The 24,600-nt window shown below is 40.7% G+C and overlaps 1 protein-coding gene and 1 long non-coding RNA gene across 2 annotated transcripts in view; one reads left to right on the top strand and one right to left on the bottom strand.

The window, feature by feature from the left end:
- LOC106575905 (uncharacterized) overlaps positions 1-24,600 on the bottom strand; it is a 68,479-nt gene that overhangs the window by 18,032 nt on the left and 25,847 nt on the right. Inside the window, exon 1 of the mRNA XM_082964406.1 lies at positions 9,208-10,799. Within this exon, the coding sequence (XP_082820532.1) occupies positions 9,208-10,429 (1,222 nt within the window). The 5' untranslated portion in view covers positions 10,430-10,799. Of the gene's footprint in view, positions 1-9,207 lie in introns of the transcript that reaches the window.
- On the top strand, positions 3,300-4,844 carry LOC106591810 (uncharacterized). Its single transcript, XR_001325492.3, has 2 exons — positions 3,300-3,863; positions 4,317-4,844. It is a non-coding gene; the product is annotated as an uncharacterized LOC106591810 (long non-coding RNA).

The following is a 24,600-nucleotide window of genomic DNA, read 5'->3' as shown; positions in this document are numbered from 1 at the left end:
AAGTGAACTTGATTAGCTACACAAATAATCCTTGGTTTAAAAAAACTTAGTGTCTAAGTTTTTCAACCCATTACATATGTATTGTAGATGATCTCTGTGGAAGGCCAAGAAGATCATCAAGAACCTCAGCCACCAGAGACACAGCCTGTTCACCCTGCTACCATCTAGGAAAGGGGGATACCTAGTCAGTTGTACAACTGAACGGCTTCAACTGAAATGTGTCATCAGCATTTAACCCAACCCCTCTGAATCAGAGAGGTGCGGGGGGCTGCCATAATCGACATCCACGTCTTCGGCGCCCGGGGAACAGTGGGTTAACAACAGATATTAAACTTGTCAGCTCGCTCTAACCACTAGGCTACCTGCCACCCCTAGCAGGTGGAGACGGTACAGGTGTATCAAAGCTGGGACCGAGAATGAAACCACTTCTATCTCTAGGCCACAAGACTGTTAAACAGTCATCACTGATTTGATTTAGATAATATTGGTGACTAGCAAATTGGCTTGTCCCAATGTGTAGAGGTGTCATGACATGTATTGTGTAGATAAATACAGATATATTTATTGGAATTTCATGAATTAAACAAAAGCATTATATTTACTGTAAAGAACCCCAAAACTACAATGATTCAGTAGATCAATAAAGTTCCAGTACTCTAGCAGGTCTCACAGCTGATTATGCTGAAAAAACATGTTAGAGAATAGGTCAGATTTAGCTTTGTGATGTTCATTTCAACTTCCTGTCTTGTTCAGCTTCAGAAAAGCACAAAATATGTCACTTAAAATATGTTTTTTTTGTAATTCGTTACACAAAAGAGAAGGGTTTGACCAGTAGAAATTAATGTACAATCTTTATTTTTCATTGGCAGATACAGTAAGCAGGCTTCAATTAAGTTATCCAAACATATTCATAATGAATAACTAGTCTCGTTTTAAAATACAATTTAATAAACAAAAATAATCCACCCAAACGAATGGTGAGAACTGATCATCACATCATCTCTATCTGATACATGTTGTGTCTACTAACTCATTCCCACAGAAAACTGATCATCACACCATCTCTATATGATACATGTTGTATCTACTAACTCATTCCCACAGAAAACTGATCATCACACCATCTCTATCTGATACATGTTGTATCTACTAACTCATTCCCACAGAAAACTGATCATCACACCCTCTCTATCTGATACATGTTGTGTCTACTAACTCATTCCCACAGAAAATTGATCATCACATCACTATCAGATACATGTTGTGTCTACCAGCTCATTCCCACAGAAAATTGATCATCACATCACTATCAGATACATGTTGTGTCTACCAGCTCATTCCCACAGAAAACTGCAGAGGGAAGCAGTACCACCCAGTCAACCATCAGACTCCATTGTGAGACGCCTCACAGAGGATATTCAACCCTAAAGGCAAATCCAAGGTCATCTCAATATCTTTACAGTAGAAGCTAATAAAACACACCAAAACTGACAAGGTGCACACTGATCAGTAAAGTAAAGAGAGGCTAACATTCTATAATGCTCCCTTTCCTCTGCACAGTTCTCTCACAATGAGAAACAATAGGATTACAATAGGGTGTGTTAGAATTTCTTGAGAATTAAGTGATGGAATGATTTTAATCTTCACTAGTCAGAGAACAGATGAGGATTCTCACATTTATGTATAGGTTGGTGTCTTTTTAAGTGGCCATGTTGAGAGAAACTCTTCCAACAGTCAGAGCAGGAGTAAGGCTTCTTTTGCCAAGACTAAACCCCCACAAAGCAAGCAATGCAGACGCCCAGTGGCGAGGAAAAATTCCCTAGAAGGAAGGAACCTAGGAAGAAACCTAGAGAGGAACCAGGATCTGAGCAGTGCCCAGTCCTCTTCTGGCTGTACTATGTGACAAATGAATTCGGGAAAGTATTCAGACCCCTTGACTTTTTCCACATTGTTACGTTATATCCTTATTCAAAAATGTATTCAAATGTTTTTTTATTCCTCATCAATCTACACACAATACCCCATAATGACAAAGCAAAAACAGGTTTAGACATTTTTGCTAATATATTTTTAATTTTTGCCAATCTACCATAAAAGCCTGATTGGTGGAGTGCTGCAGAGATGGTTGTCATTCTGGAAGGTTCTCCCATCTCCACAGAGGAACTCTAGAGCTCTGGCTGGGCCACTCAAGGACATTACAAAACATGTCCCGAAACCACTCCTGCGTTGTCTTGGCTGTGGCAGAGTGACCATCAGGTTCTTGGTCACTTCCCTGACCAAGGCCCTTCTCTCCTGCTTGCTCAGTTTGGCCGGGCGGCCAGCTCTCGCAAGCGTCTTGGTGGTTCCAAACTTCTTCCATTTAAGAATGATGAAGGCCACTGTGTTCTTGGGGACCTTCAATGCTGCAGATATTTTTTTGGTACCCTTCCCTAGATCTGTGCCTCGATACAATCCTGTTTCAGAGCTCTACGAACAATTCCTTTGACCTCATGGCTTGGTTTTTGCTCCAACATGCACTGTCAACTGTGGGACCTTATGTAGACAGGTGTGTGCCTTTCCAAAGCATGTCCAATCAATTGAATTTACCACAGGTGGACTCCAATCAAGTTGTAGAAACATCTCAAGGATGATCAATGGAAACAGGATGCACCAGAGCTCAATTTCGATTCTCACAGCAAAGGGTCTGAATACTTATGTCAATAAGGTATTTATTTTTTAATAGATATATTTTGAAAAAAATATATAAAAACCTGTTTTCGCTTTGGCATTATGGGGTATTGTGTGTAGATTGCAGAATACATTTTTTATTTTATCAATTTTAGAATAAGGCTGTAATGTAACAAAATGTGGAAAAAGTCAAGGGGTCTGAATACTTTCCGAATTCACTGTAGCTAATTTTGATAAACGGGATTGTCTTTTTCTCCCCTTTTCAATGTTACAAATAGCAATGGAAATCAACAACTCTGTCTCTGTTGTCATATGTTTCTTTCTAGCAAGTATTTTCCCATCCTGGAATCTGAGACCTTGTGGAAATCTGTGGTAGAGAATAATGTATGACAATTTAGACACTACATTACCCTATAGTAGTTATCGTCATCATGCTTTCCATAGTTTAGGCCTATACCTAGCTAGGCCTTGATACCTAGTTATTGTGTTATCCAGCTAGCTACAAAAGTGCATTCTAACACTTAATATTTGTATAACTAACCCAATATTGACCTCACCCTGTTGTTTCCAATGTGGTACTTTTATTATGAAGGCGACATTCCACTGTTATTCATAATCGTTATTGTGGCTAACTTCACACAGGGGTGAGCCCCGCTAGCTAGCGAGTAGCGAACATAGAGATTTGCCAGATGTAGGTTAGGTAATTTAGCTAGCTACAGTAGCTAGTCAATGTTAGAAAACTAGCTAGCTAATACAAACTCAATATACTACATGGAAAGTATATTATGTACAATGTGCTATGGTAACTTGTTAGCTAGCTGGCGTAGTTGGTAGGCCTAATAATAACGCCAGCTAACGTTTGCTACCTAGCTAAATTTAGTTAAGTACGTTTGCTAACGTTAGCTAGCTACAGTTATGCCTCTGCAGTTAGCTAACCAACACTTGGTGAGCATAATAATAAAGAAATCCCCATCAAAATCCTTCTTTTTAAGCATTAGATTTATTTTTGAATGGGCTGCGTCTCAATCCACCGCATCCGCTGATGTCGTCCTTCCGTGGCAGAGCTGCGGTGTTGTTTGTCAGACCAGGAGACACCAAATTCTGTCTGTATCGTCCGAAAAGTTCGGCCTTCAAGCTGAGACTCACGAACAAGTACATTTTTCTCTAGGACGCCCACAAGTGTCTGAATGTAGCAGGTACGCGTAAAAAACGTATTTTCTAAAGTATATATTGAAGTATTTTAGTGCAAAAAAAGGGTGCCAAATACAGGTAAATATATGTTTTACTGATCTTAATCTCTCAGATATTGGTTCAGAAACTTCAAAACCAACTTCCCTTTGAAAAGTGTTAGCTATATCTTCCCACACTCATTATCGCAAGGGTTATCAACTGTCAGGGTAAATTCCATTTCAATTACCGTAGTCAATTCTCAAAGTAACCCAATTTCCAATTCAACATTTTCCTAATTCAAAAGCGTTGAAGATAATTGGATGTCAGAATTACAGAATTCAACCTAACAATAGACTGGGCGATAATTTATGGAGGTTTAATTTATCAAGATAATTTATAGTTAGATAGAACCAGCTCTTACCATGATTAACAGATTTCCCAATCTTCTCCTCTTCTTCATCTTTAATGTTGACATTCAGCTCCAGTGTTTGACTGCAGTCTTCCAGCTTCACTGATGCCATCTCTGGATCCTGCAGTGCAAACTTGGCTCCACTGTCACAATCAGGACGCAGTGACTGTAGGTTTGGAGTGTGGAATTTGTCAACTCTGAACAGTATCCCAGTCCTAAATAGAAGTCTGAGATCAACCTCCTCCCCTGTGGATGCCACACCCCCTCCCATTGTAACGTATATATGAACACATTTTGAACAATGGCTTCCTAAAATGCTGTGGTGCTGACTAACACAATAGGAAAGGTTGTGGTAGATTTACATAATCAATTGGGCATTTCAACAGTCTGACCCTCAATATAGTCTTGGGAATATATTGAGCTCTAACAAAGGGGCGTGGAAAAGGTCTGTTGAAATGAATACTGTAGTGGTGTGAGAAAGGTAACACAAGCTTCCTTTCTGGATCCATTCCCCAATAGTAACTGGGTCATTATTGTATTGTGGTGGTAATGCTGTCCCTGGACTTTGGCACCATATAAAACACTTTAAAAATGACAATTTGTTTTAGTTTTATTTAACTGTAATTTAATAAGAAACATATTCAAGTCCTTTACACTACGAAACATTCATTTGTATGCATTGTAGCAAATTGGATTGTCCCAATGGTGGTGTGTAAAGGTGTAGTGACATGTTTTGACTCAATAGATATTTTGAATGTCATGAATTAAACAAAAACATTGTTTTTTGGGTTAACTATACAGAAAATACAAAAGGTTAAACCAGAACAAATTCATGTAGAATGTTTATTTTTCATAGGCAGATCAATTACATTCATTGCAGTTATCCAAATAAATGTATCCATGACTAAAGTAATCAATCTAGTTTTATAAGACAATGTAATAAACACGTAGTCATTTCATAGCCTGTGTATCATTAAACAAAAGTCATTATGTAGTAAAAAAAGAATCCACCTAAACTAATGTTGAAAACTGATCATCACACCATCTCTATCTGATACATGTTGTATCTACTAACTCATTCCCACAGAAAACTGATCATCACATCATCTCTATCTGATACATGTTGTATCTACTAACTCATTCCCACAGAAAACTGATCATCACACCATCTCTATCTGATACATGTTGTGTCTACTAACTCATTCCCACAGAAAACTGATCATCACATCATCTCTATCTGATACATGTTGTATCTACTAACTCATTCCCACAGAAAACTGATCATCACACCATCTCTATCTGATACATGTTGTATCTACTAACTCATTCCCACAGAAAACTGATCATCACACCATCTCTATCTGATACATGTTGTGTCTACTAACTCATTCCCACAGAAAACTGATCATCACACCATCTCTATCTGATACATGTTGTGTCTACTAACTCATTCCCACAGAAAACTGATCATCACACCATCTCTATATGATACATGTTGTGTCTACTAACTCATTCCCACAGATAACTGATCATCACACCATCTCTATATGATACATGTTGTGTCTACTAACTCATTCCCACAGATAACTGATCATCACACCATCTCTACCTGCAGGGGAATAACTTTTTATTTTATTTATTATCATTGTTGAATATTTAAAACATACAATCTATTTGCAGTGAAGCCACTCCACATCTACATCACATTAGTCATCTGACAGACTCCCATCCAGAGCGACCCACAGATGCAACAACGGTCAAAGCCCTGAGGGACAACTTGGTGTCAGATCAAAACGTATTATATCTTACAAAAATCCATACCGCTCACTTTAGTATGATACCAGTATATTATGTTAAATTACATTGGCCTACGAATGTAATATGAGTCGTACAATATAATACGATTTGTAGGACGTATAAGTATATTACGAATTACAATTCATACAATATGTTACGAATATGAAATACGTATGATATTTTACTTATTCCAATTTGATGTTGTTAACATTAATTAGCATGCTAAATAGTTACATGCTAAGTACACCATATAAACTTAGCAAAAAAAGAAACGGCCCTTTTTCAGGACCCTGTCTTTCAAAGATAATTTGTAAAAATCCAAATAACTTCACAGATCTTCATTGTAAAGGGTTTAAACACTGTGCCTGTGGAACGGTCGATAAGACACTAACAGCTTACAGACGGTAGGAAATTAAGGTCACAGTTATGAAAACTTAGGAGACTAAAGAGGCCTTTCTACTGACTCTGAAAAACACCAAAAGAAAGATGCCCAGGGTCCCTGCTCATTTGCGTGAACGTGCCTTAGGCATGCTGCAAGGAGGCATGAGGACTGCAGATGTGACCAGGGCAATAAATTGCAATGTCCGTACTGTGAGACGCCTAAGACAGCGCTACAGGGAGACAGGACGGACAGCTGATTGTCCTGGCAGTGGCAGACCACGTGTAACAACACCTTCACAGGATCGGTACATCCGAACATCACACCTGCGGGACAGGATGGCAACAACAACTGCCTGAGTTACACCAGGAATGCACAATCCCTCCATCAGTGCTCAGACTGTCCGCAATAGGCTGAGAGAGGCTGGACTGAGGGCTTGTAGGCCTGTTGTAAGGCAGGTCCTCACCAGACATCACCGGCAACAACATCGCCTATGGGCAAAACCAACCGTCGCAGACAGGACTGGCAAAAAGTGCTCTTCACTGACGAGTCACGGTTTTGTCTCACCAGGGGTGATGGTCGGATTTGCGTTTATCGTCGAAGGAATGAGCGTTACACCGAGGCCTGTACTCTGGAGCGGGATCGATTTGGTTGAGTGTCTGTCATTGGTCTGGGGCGGTGTGTCACAGCATCATCGGACTGAGCTTGTTGTCATTGCAGGCAATCTCAACGCTGTGCGTTACAGCTAAGACATCCTCCTCCCTCATGTGGTACCCTTCCTGCAGGCTCATCCTGACAATGCCACCAGCCATACTGCTCGTTCTGTGTGTGATTTCCTGCAAGACAGGAATGGCCAGTGAAGAGCCCGGATCTCAATCCCATTGAGCACGTCTGGGACCTGTTGGATCGGAGGGTGAGGGCTAGGGCCATTCCCCCCAGAAATGTCCGGGAACTTGCAGGTGCCTTGGTGGAAGAGTAGGGTAACATCTCACAGCAAGAACTGGTAAATCTGGTGGAGTCCATGAGGAGGAGATGCACTGCAGTACTTAATGCAGCTGGTGGCCACACCAGATACTGACTGTTACTTTTGATTTTGACCCCCCCTTTTGTTCAGGGACACATTATTCAGTTTCTGTTAGTCACATGTCTGTGGAACTTGTTCAGTTTATGTCTCAGTTGTTGAATCTTATGTTCATACAAATATTTACACATGTTAAGTTTGCTGAAAATAAACGCAGTTGACAGTGAGAGGACGTTTCTTTTTTTGCTGAGATATCTATTTATATCTCTCTATATATCTGTATACACACACAAAAGTATGTGGACACCCCTTAAAATTAGTGGATTCGAACATTTCAGCCACACCCATTACTGACCGGTGTATAAAATCGAGCACACAGCCATGCAATCTCCATAGACAAATGTTGGCAGTAGAATGGCCTGAAGAGCTCAGCAACTTTCAAAGTGGCATTGTCATAGGATGCCACCTTTCCAACAAGTCAGTTCGTCAAATTTCTGCACCGCTAGAGCTACCCCGGTCAACTATAAATGCTGTTATTGTGAAGTGGAAACATCTAGGAGCAACAACAGCTCAGCCGTGAAGTGGTAGGCCACACAAGCTTACAGAACAGGACCGCCAAGTGCTGAAGCGCGTAAAAATAATTTGTCCTCAGTTGCAACACTCACTACCGAGTTCCAAACTGCCTCTGGAAGCAACGTCAACATAAGAACTGTTCGTCGGGAGCTTCACAAAAAAGTGGCCGAGCAGCCGCAAACAAGCCTAAGATCACCATGTGCAATGCCAAGCGTCAGATGGAGTGGTGTAAAGCTATTGGACTTCCTGGAGTGATGAATCACGCCTCATCTGGAAGTCTGATGGACAAATCTGGGTTTGTTGGATGCTAGGCGAACGATACCTGCCCCAATGCATAGTGCCAAATGTAAAGTTTGGTGGAGGTATAATGGTCTAGGGCTGTTTTTCATGGTTCGGGCTAGGCCCCTTAGTTCCAGTGAAGGGAAATCTTAATGCTACAGCATACAATGACAGTCTTGACGATTCTGTGCTTCCAACTTTGTGGCAACAGTTTGGGGAAGGCCCTTTCCTGTTTCAGCATGACAATGCTCCTATGCACAAAGCGAGGTCCATACAAAAATGGTTTATCGAGATCGGTGTGGAAGAACTTGACTGCCCTGCACAGAGCCCTGACCGCAACCCCATCGAACACCTTTGGGATGAATTGGAACGCTGACTTCGAGCCGAATCTAGTGGAAAGCCTTCCCAGAAGAGTGGAGGCTGTTATAGCAGCAGAGGGGGGACCAAGTCCATATGTATGCCCATGATTTTGGAATGAGATGTTCTTTTTACTTTTGGTCATGTAGTGTAGTTGCAAAGTTGCTTATTAGCTAAAATGCTAAAGTTGTCCGTGATGAGATTCAAACAGGAAACCTTTGGGTTGCTAGACGTTCATGTTATATGCTGACCCATCCACCCCGACCAATCAACTACCCTCCTTTTGTTTTTGACTTAAAAGAAAATGTTTAAATGTTTCAACGTCATATTCAACATCTCCAGCACCACCCCAATTTTTTTAAATTTCCAATGACATTCTATAACGCTCCCTTTCCTCTGCACAGTTGTCAGTGAGAAACAATAGGATTACAATAGAGTGTTCATCTTAATGTTATCAAATTCACTGTTACCACTTCCTTTATGAGATAAGAATGAAGTGATGGAGTGACTAATCTTAACTGGCCTGAGACAACTGATGAGGCTTCTTGCCTTTATGTATACGTTGATGTGTTTTTAAGGTAGCCAATTGGGAGAAACTCTTCCGACAGTCAGAGCAGAAGTAAGGCTTCTCTCCTGTGTGTCTTCTTTGATGAACTTTTAGCTCAGTTGATGTTGTGAAGCACTTCCCACAGTCAGAGCAGGAGTAAGGCTTCTCTCCTTTATGTATACGTTGGTGTATTTTTAAGCTGCCCTGTTGGGAGAAACTCTTCCCACAGTCAGAGCAGGAGTAAGGCTTATCTCCTGTGTGTCCTCTTTGATGAACTTTTAGCTCAGTTGATGTTGTGAAGCACTTCCCACAGTCAGAGCAGGAGTAAGACTTCTCTCCTGTGTGTATTCGCTGGTGACATTTTAAGTGGATCTGTTGAGAGAAACCCTTCCCACAGTCAGAGCAGTAGTAAGGCTTATCTCCTGTGTGTGTACGTTGGTGTGTTTTAAAATTGCTCTGTTGAGAGAAACTTTCCCCACAATCAGAGCAGTAGTAAGGTTTCTCTCCAGTGTGCATTTTCTGATGAACTGTCAGAGTCCTTGATGTTATGAAACTCCTCCCACAGTCAGAACAGAAGTAAGGCCTCTCTCCTGTGTGTGTACGTTGGTGTGTTTTAAAATTGCTCTGTTGAGAGAAACTTTCCCCACAATCAGAGCAGTAGTAAGGTTTCTCTCCAGTGTGCATTTTCTGATGAACTGTCAGAGTCCTTGATGTTATGAAACTCCTCCCACAGTCAGAACAGAAGTAAGGCCTCTCTCCTGTGTGTGTTCTCTGATGAACTCTTAGCCCAGTTGATGTTGTGAAACATTTTCCACAGTCAGAGCAGTAGTAAGGCTTCTCTCCAGTGTGTATACGTTGGTGTGTTTTTAAGTTGCTCTGATGAGAGAAACGCTCCCCACAATCAGAGCAGGAGTAAGGTTTCTCTCCAGTGTGCACTCTCTGATGAACTGTCAGAGCCTGTGATGTTTTTAAACTCTTCCCACAGTCAGAGCAGGAATACAGATTCTCTCCTGTGTGTATTTTTAGATGTATTTTTAGCTTTGATAGAAATGGGAAAATCTCCTCACAATGTGGGCAGTGGTGAGACCTCTTAGTTCTGTGATCTTCCTGCTGTTGCTCTCTGGATGTAGAGAATGTCTCAACATGGTCTCCTGTGTGAACAACATCAGAAGAACCAGTCAGTTGGTGAGATATACATATGACTTCATAACAGTAGGCTGTACAATACATGGAATAAAGCTATTAGGGTTGTCCCGACAAAAAAAATGTATCCTGGTCGACAGAGTCGTCTGTTCTTTCGACCAATCGATTGGTATACATTCTAAAACTTGTATTTTTCCAAATATAGACACACCCTTTGTTTGAATAAAATCAACTATATGTAGGCTGCTGAGCTTGTCTGATGCTTTAAGCACTGCAATAAAAAAATCTAAACAAATTACTAAAGAGGGAGCCAGAGATCAATACAGCCTAACCAGAAGTAAAAAACCTGTTCCCGACCCTCCTCCCCACTGCTGCTGGCCTTCTCAGATTCTGCCGTTACCCTCCTGAAGTCGCTGATCATAGGCTACACCAGCGGTCGGTAATAGGCTACACCAGCGGTCAGTAATAGGCTACACCAGCGGTCAGTAATAGGCTACACCAGCGGTCAGTAATAGGCTACACCAGCGGTCAACAGATTTTTCCATTTGGAGTGGCAGGTTATCGTACCATTTCTACTGATCTGCGTGCCAGTTATGATTTTCATCTGCACATTTTCATGGAAGAGTTTCATTTCATTTATAATAAAGTCTTCATATCTCAAATCAATGTCATGTGGTTAACCAAAATTATATCTAAATTATAATTATTCAATTCTAAAAGTCACTTCTATTGCCAATATGTAAAAACAGCCTACATAAAGCCAACAAAAACACTGCAGCCTGCATGTAGAACATATCCTGATGAAAATAGATATCCTATGAATCAAATTGGCTGCACATGGCCTGTCTGCAAGAAACTTGAAACATTGTATCAACTAATAATTTGGTCTGGCCTGTGCTAGCAAACTTGCAACATTGTATAAAATATTCTGGGCCCTTAGAGTTACCCATGCCAGCAAGCTTCAGACAGACAGACAGAGCTGTAGGCTATTTTGCGCTTGGGATAAGAAGTAATCAGGTAGTCCTATTTTATGACGTTTCCACTGGATCAGAGCATTACAGTTTTTCCCCTTTCATGCTGAGTGGTTATCAAAAGGGAGAGAGATGGAAAGGTTTTTCAAATAGGCTACGTTGAGGAACTATTGTCATTCTCACTGGTTGTAAAAACAGACTTTGTTAACTTGCTGTTTGAGGCGAAGAAAAATTACTTTGAGAAACTCCACAGTGATGGTGAGTTAAGACAATCAAATTTGGAAAGAAGTTGAAGATGCTCAACCAACGTGAGTAGAGGTGCAACCTAAAAATGTGTAAACATCATTGAACAGGAAAAGGCGCAACACTCGCTCACCATTTAAAAAATCTTAGTTTTATTAAGCAAGTTTAAACCTCTTACATCTAGACGTTCCGCTAGCGGAACACCTGCTCCAATATCCAATGATAGGCGTGGCGCGAATTACAAATTCCTCAAAAATACAAAAACTTCAATTTTTCAAACATGACTATTTTACAGCATTTTAAAGACAAGACTCTCCTTTATCTAACCACACTGTCCGATTTCAAAAAGGCTTTACAGCGAAAGCAAAACATTAGATTATGTCAGCAGAGTACCCAGCCAGAAATAATCAGACACCCATTTTTCAAGCTAGCATATAATGTCACAAAAAACAAAACCACAGCTAAATGCAGCACTAACCTTTGATGATCTTCATCAGATGACACGCCTAGGACATTATGTTATACAATACATGCATGTTTTGTTCAATAAAGTTCATATTTATATCAAAAACCAGCTTTTTACATTAGCATGTGACGTTCAGAACTAGCATTCCCACCGAACACTTCCGGTGAATTTACTAAATTACTCACGATAAACGTTCACAAAAAACATAATTATTTTAAGAATTATAGATACAGAACTCCTTTGTGCAATCGAGGTGTCCGATTTTAAAATAGCTTTTCGGTGAAAGCACATTTTGCAATATTCTGAGTAGATAGCCCAGCCATCACGGCTAGCTATTTTGACACCCACCAAGTTTAGCCCTGACCAAACTCCGATTTACTATTAGAAAAGTTTGATTACCTTTGGTGTTCTTCGTCAGAATGCACTCCCAGGACTTCTACTTCAATAACAAATGTTGGTTTGGTTCAAAATAGTCCATAGTTATATCCAAATAGCGGCGTTTTGTTCGTGCGTTCAAGACACTATCCAAGGGTGACGAAGGGTCACGCGCACAACGCATTTCGTGACAAAAAAATTCTAAATATTCCATTACCGTACTTCGAAGCATGTCAACCGCTGTTTAAAATCTATTTTTATGCCATTTTTCTCGTAAAAAAGCGATAATATTCCGACCGGGAGTGGTGGTTTTCGTTCAAAGACGAAAGAATAAAAATATGGAGTCGACTCGTGCACGAGCCTCAGTCTCATAGTACTCTGACCGGTCACTATCCAAACGCGCTACTGTTTTTCAGCCAGAGCCTGCAAAGCCACGATTCAGCTTTTTGCTGCCTTCTGAGAGCCCATGGGAGCCGTAGGAAGTGTCACGTAACAGCAGAGATCCCTTGTATTGGATAGAGATAATCAAGAAGGCCAAGAAATGGTCAGACAGGGTACTTCCTGTACAGAATCTTCTCAGGTTTTGGCCTGCCAAATGAGTTCTGTTATACTCACAGACACCATTCAAACAGTTTTAGAAACGTTGGAGTGTTTTCTATCCAAAGCTAATAATTATATGCATATTCTAGTTTCTGGCTAGATTAAATTGGGTACGTTTTTTATCCGGCCGTGAAAATACTGCCCCCTAGCCATAACAGGTTAAAAGATTGACGTTTCGGTCTTCAATGCCCTTCAAACGTCAATATTTTAAACTTGCTTAATAAAACAAAAACAAAGTCATGAGTGAGAGTTGCGCCTTTTCCTGTCCAATGAGTTAAGACAATCAGAAATAGTATCAGATCCCCAAATGGGCACATTTATAGGCCTACATTTGCAAGCAGGCCAGGTAGACTATATGCCTACTAATATGAGTAATCAGGCCAGGTAGACTATAGGTCTACTTCTATGAGTAATCAGGCCAGGTAGACTACAGGCCTGCTTCTGTGTAATCAGGCCAGGTAGACTATAGGCCTACTTCTATGTGTAATCAGGCCAGGCAGACTATAGGCCTACTTCTATGTGTAATCAGGCCAGGTAGACTATATGCCTACATCTATGTGTAATCAGGCCAGGTAGACTATATGCCTAAGTATATGTGTAATCAGGCCAGGTAGACTATAGGCCTAATTCTATGTGTAATCAGGGCCAGGTAGCCTATAGGCCTACTTCTATGTGTAATCAGGCCAGCTAGCCTATAGACCTACTTCTATGTGTAATCAGGCCAGGCAGACTATAGGCCTACTTCTATGTGTAATCAGGCCAGGTAGACTATATGCCTACCTCTATGTGTAATCAGGCCAGGTAGACTATATGCCTAAGTATATGTGTAATCAGGCCAGGTAGACTATATGCCTAATTCTATGTGTAATCAGGGCCAGGTAGCCTATAGGCCTACTTCTATGTGTAATCAGGCCAGCTAGCCTATAGACCTACTTCTATGTGTAATCAGGCCAGGTAGACTATAGGCCTACTTCTATGTGTAATCAGGGCCAGGTAGCCTATAGGCCTACTTCTATGTGTAATCAGGCCAGGTAGACTATAGGCCTACTTCTATGTGTAATCAGGCCAGGTAGACTATAGGCCTACTTCTATGTGTAATCAGGCAAGGTAGCCTATAGGCCTGCTTCTGTGTAATCAGGCCAGGTAGACTATAGGCCTACTTCTATGAGTAATCAGGCCAGGTAGACTATAGGCCTACTTCTATGAGTAATCAGGCCAGGTAGACTAAAGGCCTACTTCTATGAGTAATCAGACCAGGTAGACTATAGGCCTACTTCTATGTGTAATCAGGCCAGGTAGACTATAGGCCTACTTCTATGTGTAATCAGGCCAGCTAGCCTATAGACCTACTTCTATGTGTAATCAGGGACAGGTAGCCTATAGGCCTACTTCTATATGTAATCAGGCCAGCTAGCCTATAGACCTACTTCTATGTGTAATCAGGCCAGCTAGCCTATAGGCCTACTTCTATGTGTAATCGAGCCAGGTAGCCTATAGACCTACTTCTATGTGTAATCAGGCCAGCTAGCCTATAGGCCTACTTCTATGTGTAATCGGGCCAGGTAGCCTATAGACCTACTTCTATGTGTAATCAGGCCAGGTGGCCTATAGACCTACTTCTATGTGTAATTAGGCCAGGTAGCCTATAGACCTACTTCTATGTGTAATCAGGCCAGCTAGCCTATAGGCCTACTTCTATGTGTAATCAGGCCAGGTAGCCTATAGACCTACTTCTATGTGTAATCAGGCCAGCTAGCCTATAGGCCTACTTCTATGTGTAATCAGGCCAGCTAGCCTATAGGCCTACTTCTATGTGTAATCAGGCCAGCTAGCCTATAGGCCTACTTCTATGTGTAATCAGGCCAGCTAGCCTATAGGCCTACTTCTATGTGTAATCAGGCCAGCTAGCCTATAGGCCTACTTCTATGTGTAATCAGGCCAGGTAGACTATATGCCTACATCTATGTGTAATCAGGCCAGGTAGACTATATGCCTAAGTATATGTGTAATCAGGCCAGGTAGACTATAGGCCTAATTCTATGTGTAATCAGGGCCAGGTAGCCTATAGGCCTACTTCTATGTGTAATCAGGCCAGCTAGCCTATAGACCTACTTCTATGTGTAATCAGGCCAGGTAGAATATAGGCCTACTTCTATGTGTAATCAGGCCAGGCAGACTATAGGCCTACTTCTATGTGTAATCAGGCCAGGTAGACTATATGCCTACCTCTATGTGTAATCAGGCCAGGTAGACTATATGCCTAAGTATATGTGTAATCAGGCCAGGTAGACTATATGCCTAATTCTATGTGTAATCAGGGCCAGGTAGCCTATAGGCCTACTTCTATGTGTAATCAGGCCAGCTAGCCTATAGACCTACTTCTATGTGTAATCAGGCCAGGTAGACTATAGGCCTACCTCTATGTGTAATCAGGCCAGGTAGACTATATGCCTAAGTATATGTGTAATCAGGCCAGGTAGACTATATGCCTAATTCTATGTGTAATCAGGGCCAGGTAGTCTATAGGCCTACTTCTATGTGTAATCAGGCCAGCTAGCCTATAGACCTACTTCTATGTGTAATCAGGGCAAGGTAGCCTATAGGCCTACTTCTATGTGTAATCAGGCCAGCTAGCCTATAGGCCTACTTCTATGTGTAATTAGGCCAGCTAGCCTATAGGCCTACTTCTATGTGTAATCAGGCCAGCTAGCCTATAGGCCTACTTCTATGTGTAATCAGGCCAGCTAGCCTATAGGCCTACTTCTATGTGTAATCAGGCCAGGTAGCATTGGTGCGTGTCCTTACTAGATTGTCTATTGTTTGGAGCGCTCCTGTCAATGAATAAATTGTAAACTCGTAAATGCAATGAAATAAAACAAAATGTTTTTGTACAATGACAATGGTAAGACATTATTATTATTATTATTACTACTACGATATTGAATGCATTCCCATAATTAAACAAACATTGCTGATTAGAAATTATGTGAATTAACAGTAAAAGTACTACTGGTGATACTGGTTTGCCATCCCCACAGCCTCCACAATGGATTAGTCCACTCAGACAGGCAATGGACGAGTCCACTCAGACAGGCAATGGACGAGTCCACTCAGACAGGCAATGGACGAGTCCACTCAGACAGGCAATGGACGAGTCCACTCAGACAGGCAATGGACGAGTCCACCCAGACAGGCAATGGACGAGTCCACTCAGACAGGCAATGGACGAGTCCACTCAGACAGGCGTGAATCAGACAGGTGTCTTGTGTGCCATACATTATTTCTTTTTATATATATATGCGCCACTGCTCGACTAAAAACATATTGGTCGACCAACAGCCTATCGACCAATCGACTAAATTGGGTCAGTCTTAAAAGCTATTCAACAACCTAAGCCAAAAAGGGCTGAAAAGTATGAGTCATATCATCCTCCTCTCACTATCACAAGGGTTAGTAACTACACAGACTCACTTCATATCATCCTCCACTCACTATCACAAGGGTTAGTAACTACACAGACTCACTTCAGATCATCCTCCACTCACTATCACAAGGGTTAGTAACTAAACAGACTCATTTCATAGATCTTTAAAACACTGACAGTTTGTCTACTTCACTTCTTTAGTCTACTCTCTAATCACTCCAGATAACTCAGTTGTTCAGGGATGTGTGACGTCAGAATTACAGAATTCAACCTATCAATAGACTGGGTCAAAACGTATGGCGGTCTGTTACTCATGCTCTTACCATGACTAACAGATTTCCCAATCTTCTCCTGCTCTTTTTCATCTTTAATGTTGACATTCAGCTCCAGTGTTTGACTGCAGTCTTCCAGCTTCACTGATGCCATCTCTGGATCCTGCAGTGCAAACTGGGCTCCACTGTCACAATCAGGACCCAGTGACTGTAGGTTTGGACTCAGTGTGGAAGGAGAGAGACAGGCTGGGTTTGTCCTCACTGTTTATATTAATGGCCTCAGACTTGACCTGAGTCGGCCTGTAGTTATAAAGGGGAACGGACACAAAAAGTATTGAAAGTTCTGGCACTTTTATTCTCAAACTATATTAGATCAGGTACCTAAGCATTAACAAACCATTCAATTCATTTCAAATTAGGCGGTTCACACTATAAATTAGTCTACACAATGTAAATGCACTAAACCTATAGTAGATTACTTAAATTCACACACAGAGCATTCAGAAAGTATTCAGACCCCTTGATTTATTCCACATTTTGTTACATTACAGCCTTATTGTACAAAGGATTAAAGACCCCATAATGACAAAGTAAAAACAGCTTTGTAGAGTTTTTGGCAAATGAAATATCACATTTACATAAGTATTCAGACCCTTTACTCAGCACTTAGTTGAAGCACCTTTGGCAGTGATTACAGCCTTGAGTCTTCTAGTGTATGACACTACAAGTTTGGCACACTTGTATTTGGGGAGTTTCTCACATTCTTCTCTGCAGAGCCTCTCAAGATCTATCAGGTTGGAAGGTGAGCATCACCGCACAGCCATTTTCAGGTCTCTCCAGAGATGTTCGATCTGGTTCTATTCCGGGCTCTGGCTGAGCCACTCAAGGACATTCAGAGACTCGTCCCAAAGCCACTCCTGCATCGTCTTGGCTGCGTGCTTAAGGTCGTTGTCCTGTTGGAAGGTGAACTTTCACCCCTGTCTGAGGTCCTTAAAAGGTTTAGGAAGAGCCAGCTCTAGGAAGAGTCAATCCTGTCTCAGAGCTCTACGGACAATTCCTTCGACCTCATGGCTTGGTTTTTGCTCTGACATGCACTGTTAAATGTGGGACCTTATATAGACAGGTGTGTGCCTTTCCAAATCATGTCCAATCAATTGAATTTACCACAGGTGGACAACAATCAAGTTGAAGAAACATCTCAAGGATGATCAATGGAAACAGGATTCACCTGAGCTCAATTCTGAGTCTCATAGCAAATAGAGTACAATGTTTTTTATTATTTTACAAATTTGCAATTTAAAAAAAAAAAAACTGTTTTTGCTTTGTCATTATGGGGTACTGTGTGTAGATTGATGAGGAAAATTTTGAATAAGGCTAACGTAACAAAATATGGAAAAAGGGAAGGGGCCTGAATACTTTCCGAATGCACTGTAAGGAATTAGCAACTCGTTCTCATTCTGAGAATTAAGGTAGGCCACTTGATTTCAACATCTTAAAAGTGGACAGGCTAACAAGCTTTTCAAACAGTTGGAGACAGAATGGTGTGTTCATAACAATTCAACTGTTCAACCTTGTAATCTAACAAATAGATCCAATTTGGCTAAACTTGAAATATAAAGATTAGCTGGCTAGTCACTAGCACGTGGGCTTGAGAGATTGTTGAGACCTGTGTTCATTTTCTATAGGCTAATGCCTGCTACAAGAAGTAAGTCATTATTAGTGAATGTGCATTATGCATGGTTCTAGTTACATTTGTAACAAAAAAGGTCATTTTCATAGACTTGACAGCCAGATCAGTGATTGCAAAAACAACAAAAAAGCAGGTTCAACTATTTTGATCAAATAACAAATTATCAGTGGGTGTTATGGATGTGGAAGGCTTATATTTAGAGTCGGTATAACTTCACAAGCCCTGAATTCATTCCATTATTGCTGACTGTTAGAAAGGCAGTGTATTCAACCTTTAATTATACAACACTTATTTAGAGAAAAACAAAATGTAGATATCGTGAATCACCCATAAGTTTGAAAAACTCAAGATACAGCTGTATGATTTTTAGTCCATATCGCCCAACCCTAACGGACTACATTAGAATAGAGTACAATACAGTACGTAATTCTGTACTATACTCTGTACTGTTGTACTCTGCTGTACTAAACTAAACTTTTCTTTCCTGTACTCTGCTGTAGTGCTTTCCAATCTTGTGAAACAGTAGCTATGTTTCCAAGAAGTTACCCAGTGATTGTTTTGTTGACATTTAGAAAAAGTTGGAATAGAAAATAGATCAGCCAATTGCCCGCTAGTGTTTTCATTTAACTATCTTGTGTTGATAAAAACAGCTGGACGTAATGACGCACCCCGTACCGTCAAAATGATCCCACAAAAGCTCAAACATTTGCTAAAAAATGTTTGAGCTTTTGAACATTTCTCCTGCGGTCTCCAATACACATGTCAAAGATTTTTAGCCATGTTGCTTTGGTCGAATGCACCTGGGTCAGTGGAAACCTGCCTAATGAGGTCTGAGTGATTGGTTCAGATTTGGTCCAGTCTAATGTTTGGGCCAAGTCCAAAAAATACATTCAAAAGATGTCGACGTCAGTCCGTGCTTACTGGGGTGTATCTTACAGTGTCGGCCTATAACTTTATTTTATGAATGTCCATCCATGTGGTAGGCCTAGCGTTTGTAAAACAGCCAGTTGCATTGGCTTTATTAGTCCTGGTTCCTGTGACTAATCATTTAGTCTATTTAAGCGCTGAAAAGGCCCATCAGCTACCCAACTTTATCAGGAGTTATCCTGAGCCTATTGGCAATGAGAATCAATGCAGAAGTATTACTTTTTTGCTATGATCATCTCGTCAAAAATGTACAGAGAAACTTTAAACCACTGATTATCATGACAATTTAGCTGACAGGGTTAAACTCCCGGACAACAGTGGTTTCAGAGTCCTGCAATAGAGCAGAAATGCTAATATTTGTGTAAACTCTACATAGTTGTGTTCTGTGGCTGTCACTGAGTAGGCTGAACAATCCATAGGTAAGGCTGTAGAGTGCAATATGAATGTCCAACACAAACAAAAGACCCTCCATGCTCAACTGGCGGCCCGCGGTCTGGACCCAGAGCGGGTCAATACGGACCACGGGTCCAAAAAATATATATAATAATACTTTTTTGGTTGGGCTTTGACCCCTGGTATCATATAAACACACATAATACATAGAAATGTGTACAATTGCCAGAAATCTGCAAAAAAATATCGCTCCCATCACAAAATGTATAGAATTGTGTGATATTACATTTAAACCTGCCAACAAGAGGGTTGTGAAGATTTTGGGGTTGCAAGTTGTTTGTTACTACGCCAACAAATGACAATATCCATCTGGACCTTTGCCACCTAGGAAATGTGTGTGACTGGACCTTCTCAAATAGTACTGGAGTAACCCTGCAATAGACTGACTGGGAAGGTGATTTTTTTAGTCAAAGTCCTGCAATAAGAGCTAAGATATTAATTTGTGTTAACTCTTGGTAATTGTATTCTGTGGGTGTTAACCGTTTCATTGGTTCACAATCCAACCCGTTTCATAAATTCATATAAAAATGTCCCCAATGCAATTATGTGGTCGATAACATCCACAGTGGAATTTCAAACGTTTTTTTCTGTTTATTTTCAATTTAATCAATAATTGTAATTCATTTTAAATTAAGTAACATTCCAACCATGTTTAGTGTTATCTGGTCCAAATATGACGACATTCCATTAATTTGAATCAGTTTGTATAATTTTCAATGAGAGCGAACCACAAATTCTACTATTGTGGCTAATCGTTATTGTGGCTAGCTTCACATAGGTAGGGACAAGGGATGCATCCAGCAGGAGGACGGAGACGTTGGCCTCGATCAGATATAAAGGAATCATGTCAGTTCTATTCATGGGATTTATATCTGCAACTTTCCAAAACGTTTCTGTTCTGAACATCCCCGGGTGAAATCCACTGACTTATATACGAACCTGGAAAGCCTCACAAATGAAAACGTGTGTGTAACCCCGCTCTGTGTGCTTGTAAAATGTTTCTTTTCACGTTCTTCACTCACTCGGCTTGACAGAAAAATAAGACATAACCTTTCCCAAACGTGATAATACCTTGACGGATTAGTTTTTTTTAACATGTTATGACGTTCTTTCGATATTAGTCCGTTTAACCGTGCTATTACATACCTGTAGTAATAAAGAGAAACGGTCAGCACAGTTCTGGCGTTTTCTTTATTCTGTAGAATGGTGGGCGCCAACCCGGAACTTCCTGTCCCCCACTACCACAGCGCAACAGCGACAATATTGGATTGATGGGCTAACTACTACTAAACCATGTAGAATATAAAACTGAGATTGATTAGCTACACAAATAAGCCTTGGTTTAAAAAACTAAAGCCGTGTCTGTTTTAGTGTCTAAGTTTTCAACCCATTACATATGCATTGTAGATGATCTCTGTGGAAGGCCAAGAAGATCATCAAGAATCCAGAGACACGGCCTGTTCACCCTGCTACCATCTATCAGGTGGAGACAGTAAGGTGTGTCAAAGCTGGGACAGAGAGAATGAAACGGCTTCTATCTCCAGGCCATAAGACTGTTAAACAGTCATCGCTGATTTGATTTAGAGAATATTGGTGACTAGCAAATTGGCTTCTCCCAATGTGTAGAGGTGTGGTGACATGCTCATTTCAACTTCCTGTCCTCCTTAGCCTCAGAAAAAAAACTAAATACTCACTTGAAAAACGAAATATGTCACATCGTTTTTTATAATTTCTTATACAAAAGAGAAGAGTTTGACCAGCATAAATTCATATACAAACTTTATTTTTCATTGGCAGATCAATTTAGTTGGTTTGAATATGGTTTTCCCAAACACATTCAATATCAATGACTAACATAACAAATCTAGTTTTGAAAAGACAATTTAATAAATACATGAAGTTTCAAATCCTGTTTATCATTAAATAAATAGTCATTTAGTAGTACATTTTTTTTATCCCAAACTAGTGATGAAAACTGATCATCACACAATCTCTATCTGATACATGTTGTGTCTACTAACTCATTCCCACAGAGAACTGATCATCACATCATCTCTATCTGATACATGTTGTGTCTACTAACTCATTCCCACAGAGAACTGATCATCACATCATCTCTATCTGATACATGTTGTGTCTACTAACTCATTCCCACAGAAAACTGCAGAGGGAAGCAGCACCAAAGCACCCCCACACCATCACACCTCCTCCTCCATGCTTTATGGTGGGAAATACCCATGCCGAGATCATCTGTTCACCCACACCGTGTGTCACAAAGACACAGCGGTTGGAACCAAAAATCTCCAATTTGGACTCCAGACCAAAGTACAAATTTCCACCGGTCTAATGAACATTGGTCATGTTTCTTGACCCAAGCAAGTCTCTTCTTCTTATTGGTGTCCTTTAGCAGTGGTTTCTTTGCAGCAATTCAACCATGAAGGCCTGATTCACACAGTCTCCTCTGAACAGTTGATGTTGAGATGTACCTGTTACTTGAACTCTGTGAAGCATTTATTTGGGCTGCAATTTCTGAGGCTGGTAACTCTAATGAACTTATCCTCTGCAGCAGAGGTAACTCTGGGTCTTCCTTTCCTGTGGCGGTCCTCATGAGAGCCAGTTTCATCAAAGCGCTTGATGGTTTTTGCGACTGTACTTGAAGAAACTTTCAATGTTCTTCACATTTTCAGTATTGACTGACCTTCACGTCTTAATAAGGTCTTTTACCAAATAGGGCTATCTTCTGTATAGGTATATTGAGTGAGGGATCAATATCTTGTCACAAAACAACTGATTGGCTCAAACGCATTAAGAAGGAAAGAAATTCCACAAATTCACTTTTAAAAAGGCTCATCTGTTAATTGAAATGCATTCCAGGTGACTACCTCATGAAGCTGGTTGAGAGAATGCCAAGAGTGTGCAAAGCTGTCATCAAGGCAAAGGGTGGCTATTTGAAGAATCTCAAATATAAAATATATTTTGATTTGTTTAACACTTTTTTTGGTTACTACATGATTCCATATGTGTTATTTCATAGTTTTGATGTCTTCACTGTTATTCTACAATGTAGAAAATAGTAAAAATAAAGAAAAACCCTTAAATGAGTAGGTGTTATAAAACGTTTGACCAGTAGTGTGTGTATATATTTTTTTTTTTTACATTGTTTGCAAACTGATATGTGACACGTATTAATGGCAAAATAACATTTTATTTTTAGCTAAACAGGCTCTGTCCCACCTGCCCTGAATGACACGTGGCCACTGCCTAAATCTATTATCACTGCGCTTTCAACCATATAAAAGCACAACAAAGTTCAAATGGGAAAACAATGTTAGATATTTTGTTTATTTATCCAACAACAACGTGTTATCACTGTGCTTCAGTTGAGTTTGCATTAACAGTACATGGTGCAAGTGGTAAACGCTGTTCAATAAGGTTCTGACAGATTATTACAACAATTGTGAAGATCTCACAGACCTGAAACCTGCTGTCCTGAACATGCACACTTTCTCTGACTACATAAGAACATTATAGTTCCAGTAACCCCAAAATATGTCCATGGATGTTTTATTTGTTTAAAGGTTGAATAAATACTATTACATTAGTTTGTAAGATAACCAAAAAAGTCAAAAGTGAAGGTTACTACATGATTCCATGTGTGTTATTTCATAGTTTTGATGTCTTCACTATTATTCTACAATTTAGAAAATAGTACAAATAAAGAAAGACCCTTGAATGAGTAGGTGTTCTAAAACATATATTTGAGTTAATAAAGCCGCATACAAACATGGTCTCTTTTTTACTTTCTTGTTAAAGGCAGCTCCAAAATGCAGGTGTTTAGCCTAGCTCAGTGCTTTCTGTGGTGGAGGGGCAGCCAGCGGAAAATACAGAGCGTAGGGGTTGGTAATGTTCTCTAGTTGCTCCGTGATTGGCTCAATGTTCTGTCACTCATGGGGACACAACATCACCGCAAAATCTACGGGTAGAGCTCAAAAACTCTAGGATATTGGGTGCTGCCATAGACGCATATTAGAGATGGCCACCCAAGAAAGCTCAAGGTCAGATAAAATGACGTCAAATCACTTGCGCTGCCCTATGGGACCCCTGATCACGGCCAGTTGTGACCGAGCCCAGGATCGAACCAGGATCTGTAGAGAAGAGAAATTATAGATAAAACGTATCTGTGCTCATCGGCCATTGGATATAAACATTACACAACAAGTTGAAAATTGTAAATTCAACAATGAGTGCCAAGGCGCCATTGCAGCCCCGGGTTCAATCCCAGGCTGTATCACATGACCCATGAGGCGGTGCACAATTGGTCCAGCATCGTCCAGGTTAGGGGAGGGTTTGGCCGGCCGGGATGCCCTTGCCTCATGATGCTCCAGCGACTCCTTGTGGCGGGCCGGGCGACTGCAAGCTGACTCTGGTGGTCAGTTCGACAGTGTTTCCTCTGACACATTGGTGCGGCTTGGCTCTTGAGTTAAGCGAGCAGTGTGGTTTGGCTCTCGACCTTTGCCAAGTCCGTAGGGGTGTTGCAGCAATGAGAAAAAAATCGTAACAACCAATTGGATATCACAAAAAAGGAGGTAACGCCAGGGGCCAGAAAAGTTTGAATACATTGGCCATAATGTCAATCCAGCATGACTTCTGTTGCGTTCAAAACAACTGGAAAGTCAGAACTGGGAAATCTCAGACTTCAGTGAGTTCAAGACAACTGGGAACTCGGACAAAACCAGCTCCGACTGGTGAAAATACAGAAAAGATTATGTTGAACAGTCATCCAACTCGGAATTCCACGTTGGGAACTCAGGCCTCTTTCTAGAGCCCACAAGAAGGA

The sequence above is a fragment of the Salmo salar genome, chromosome 17, assembly GCF_965601325.2.
Source record: "Salmo salar chromosome 17, fSalSal1, whole genome shotgun sequence".
Classification (NCBI taxonomy): Eukaryota; Metazoa; Chordata; class Actinopteri; order Salmoniformes; family Salmonidae; genus Salmo; species Salmo salar.
This window is presented reverse-complemented; position numbering and strand designations above follow the sequence as displayed.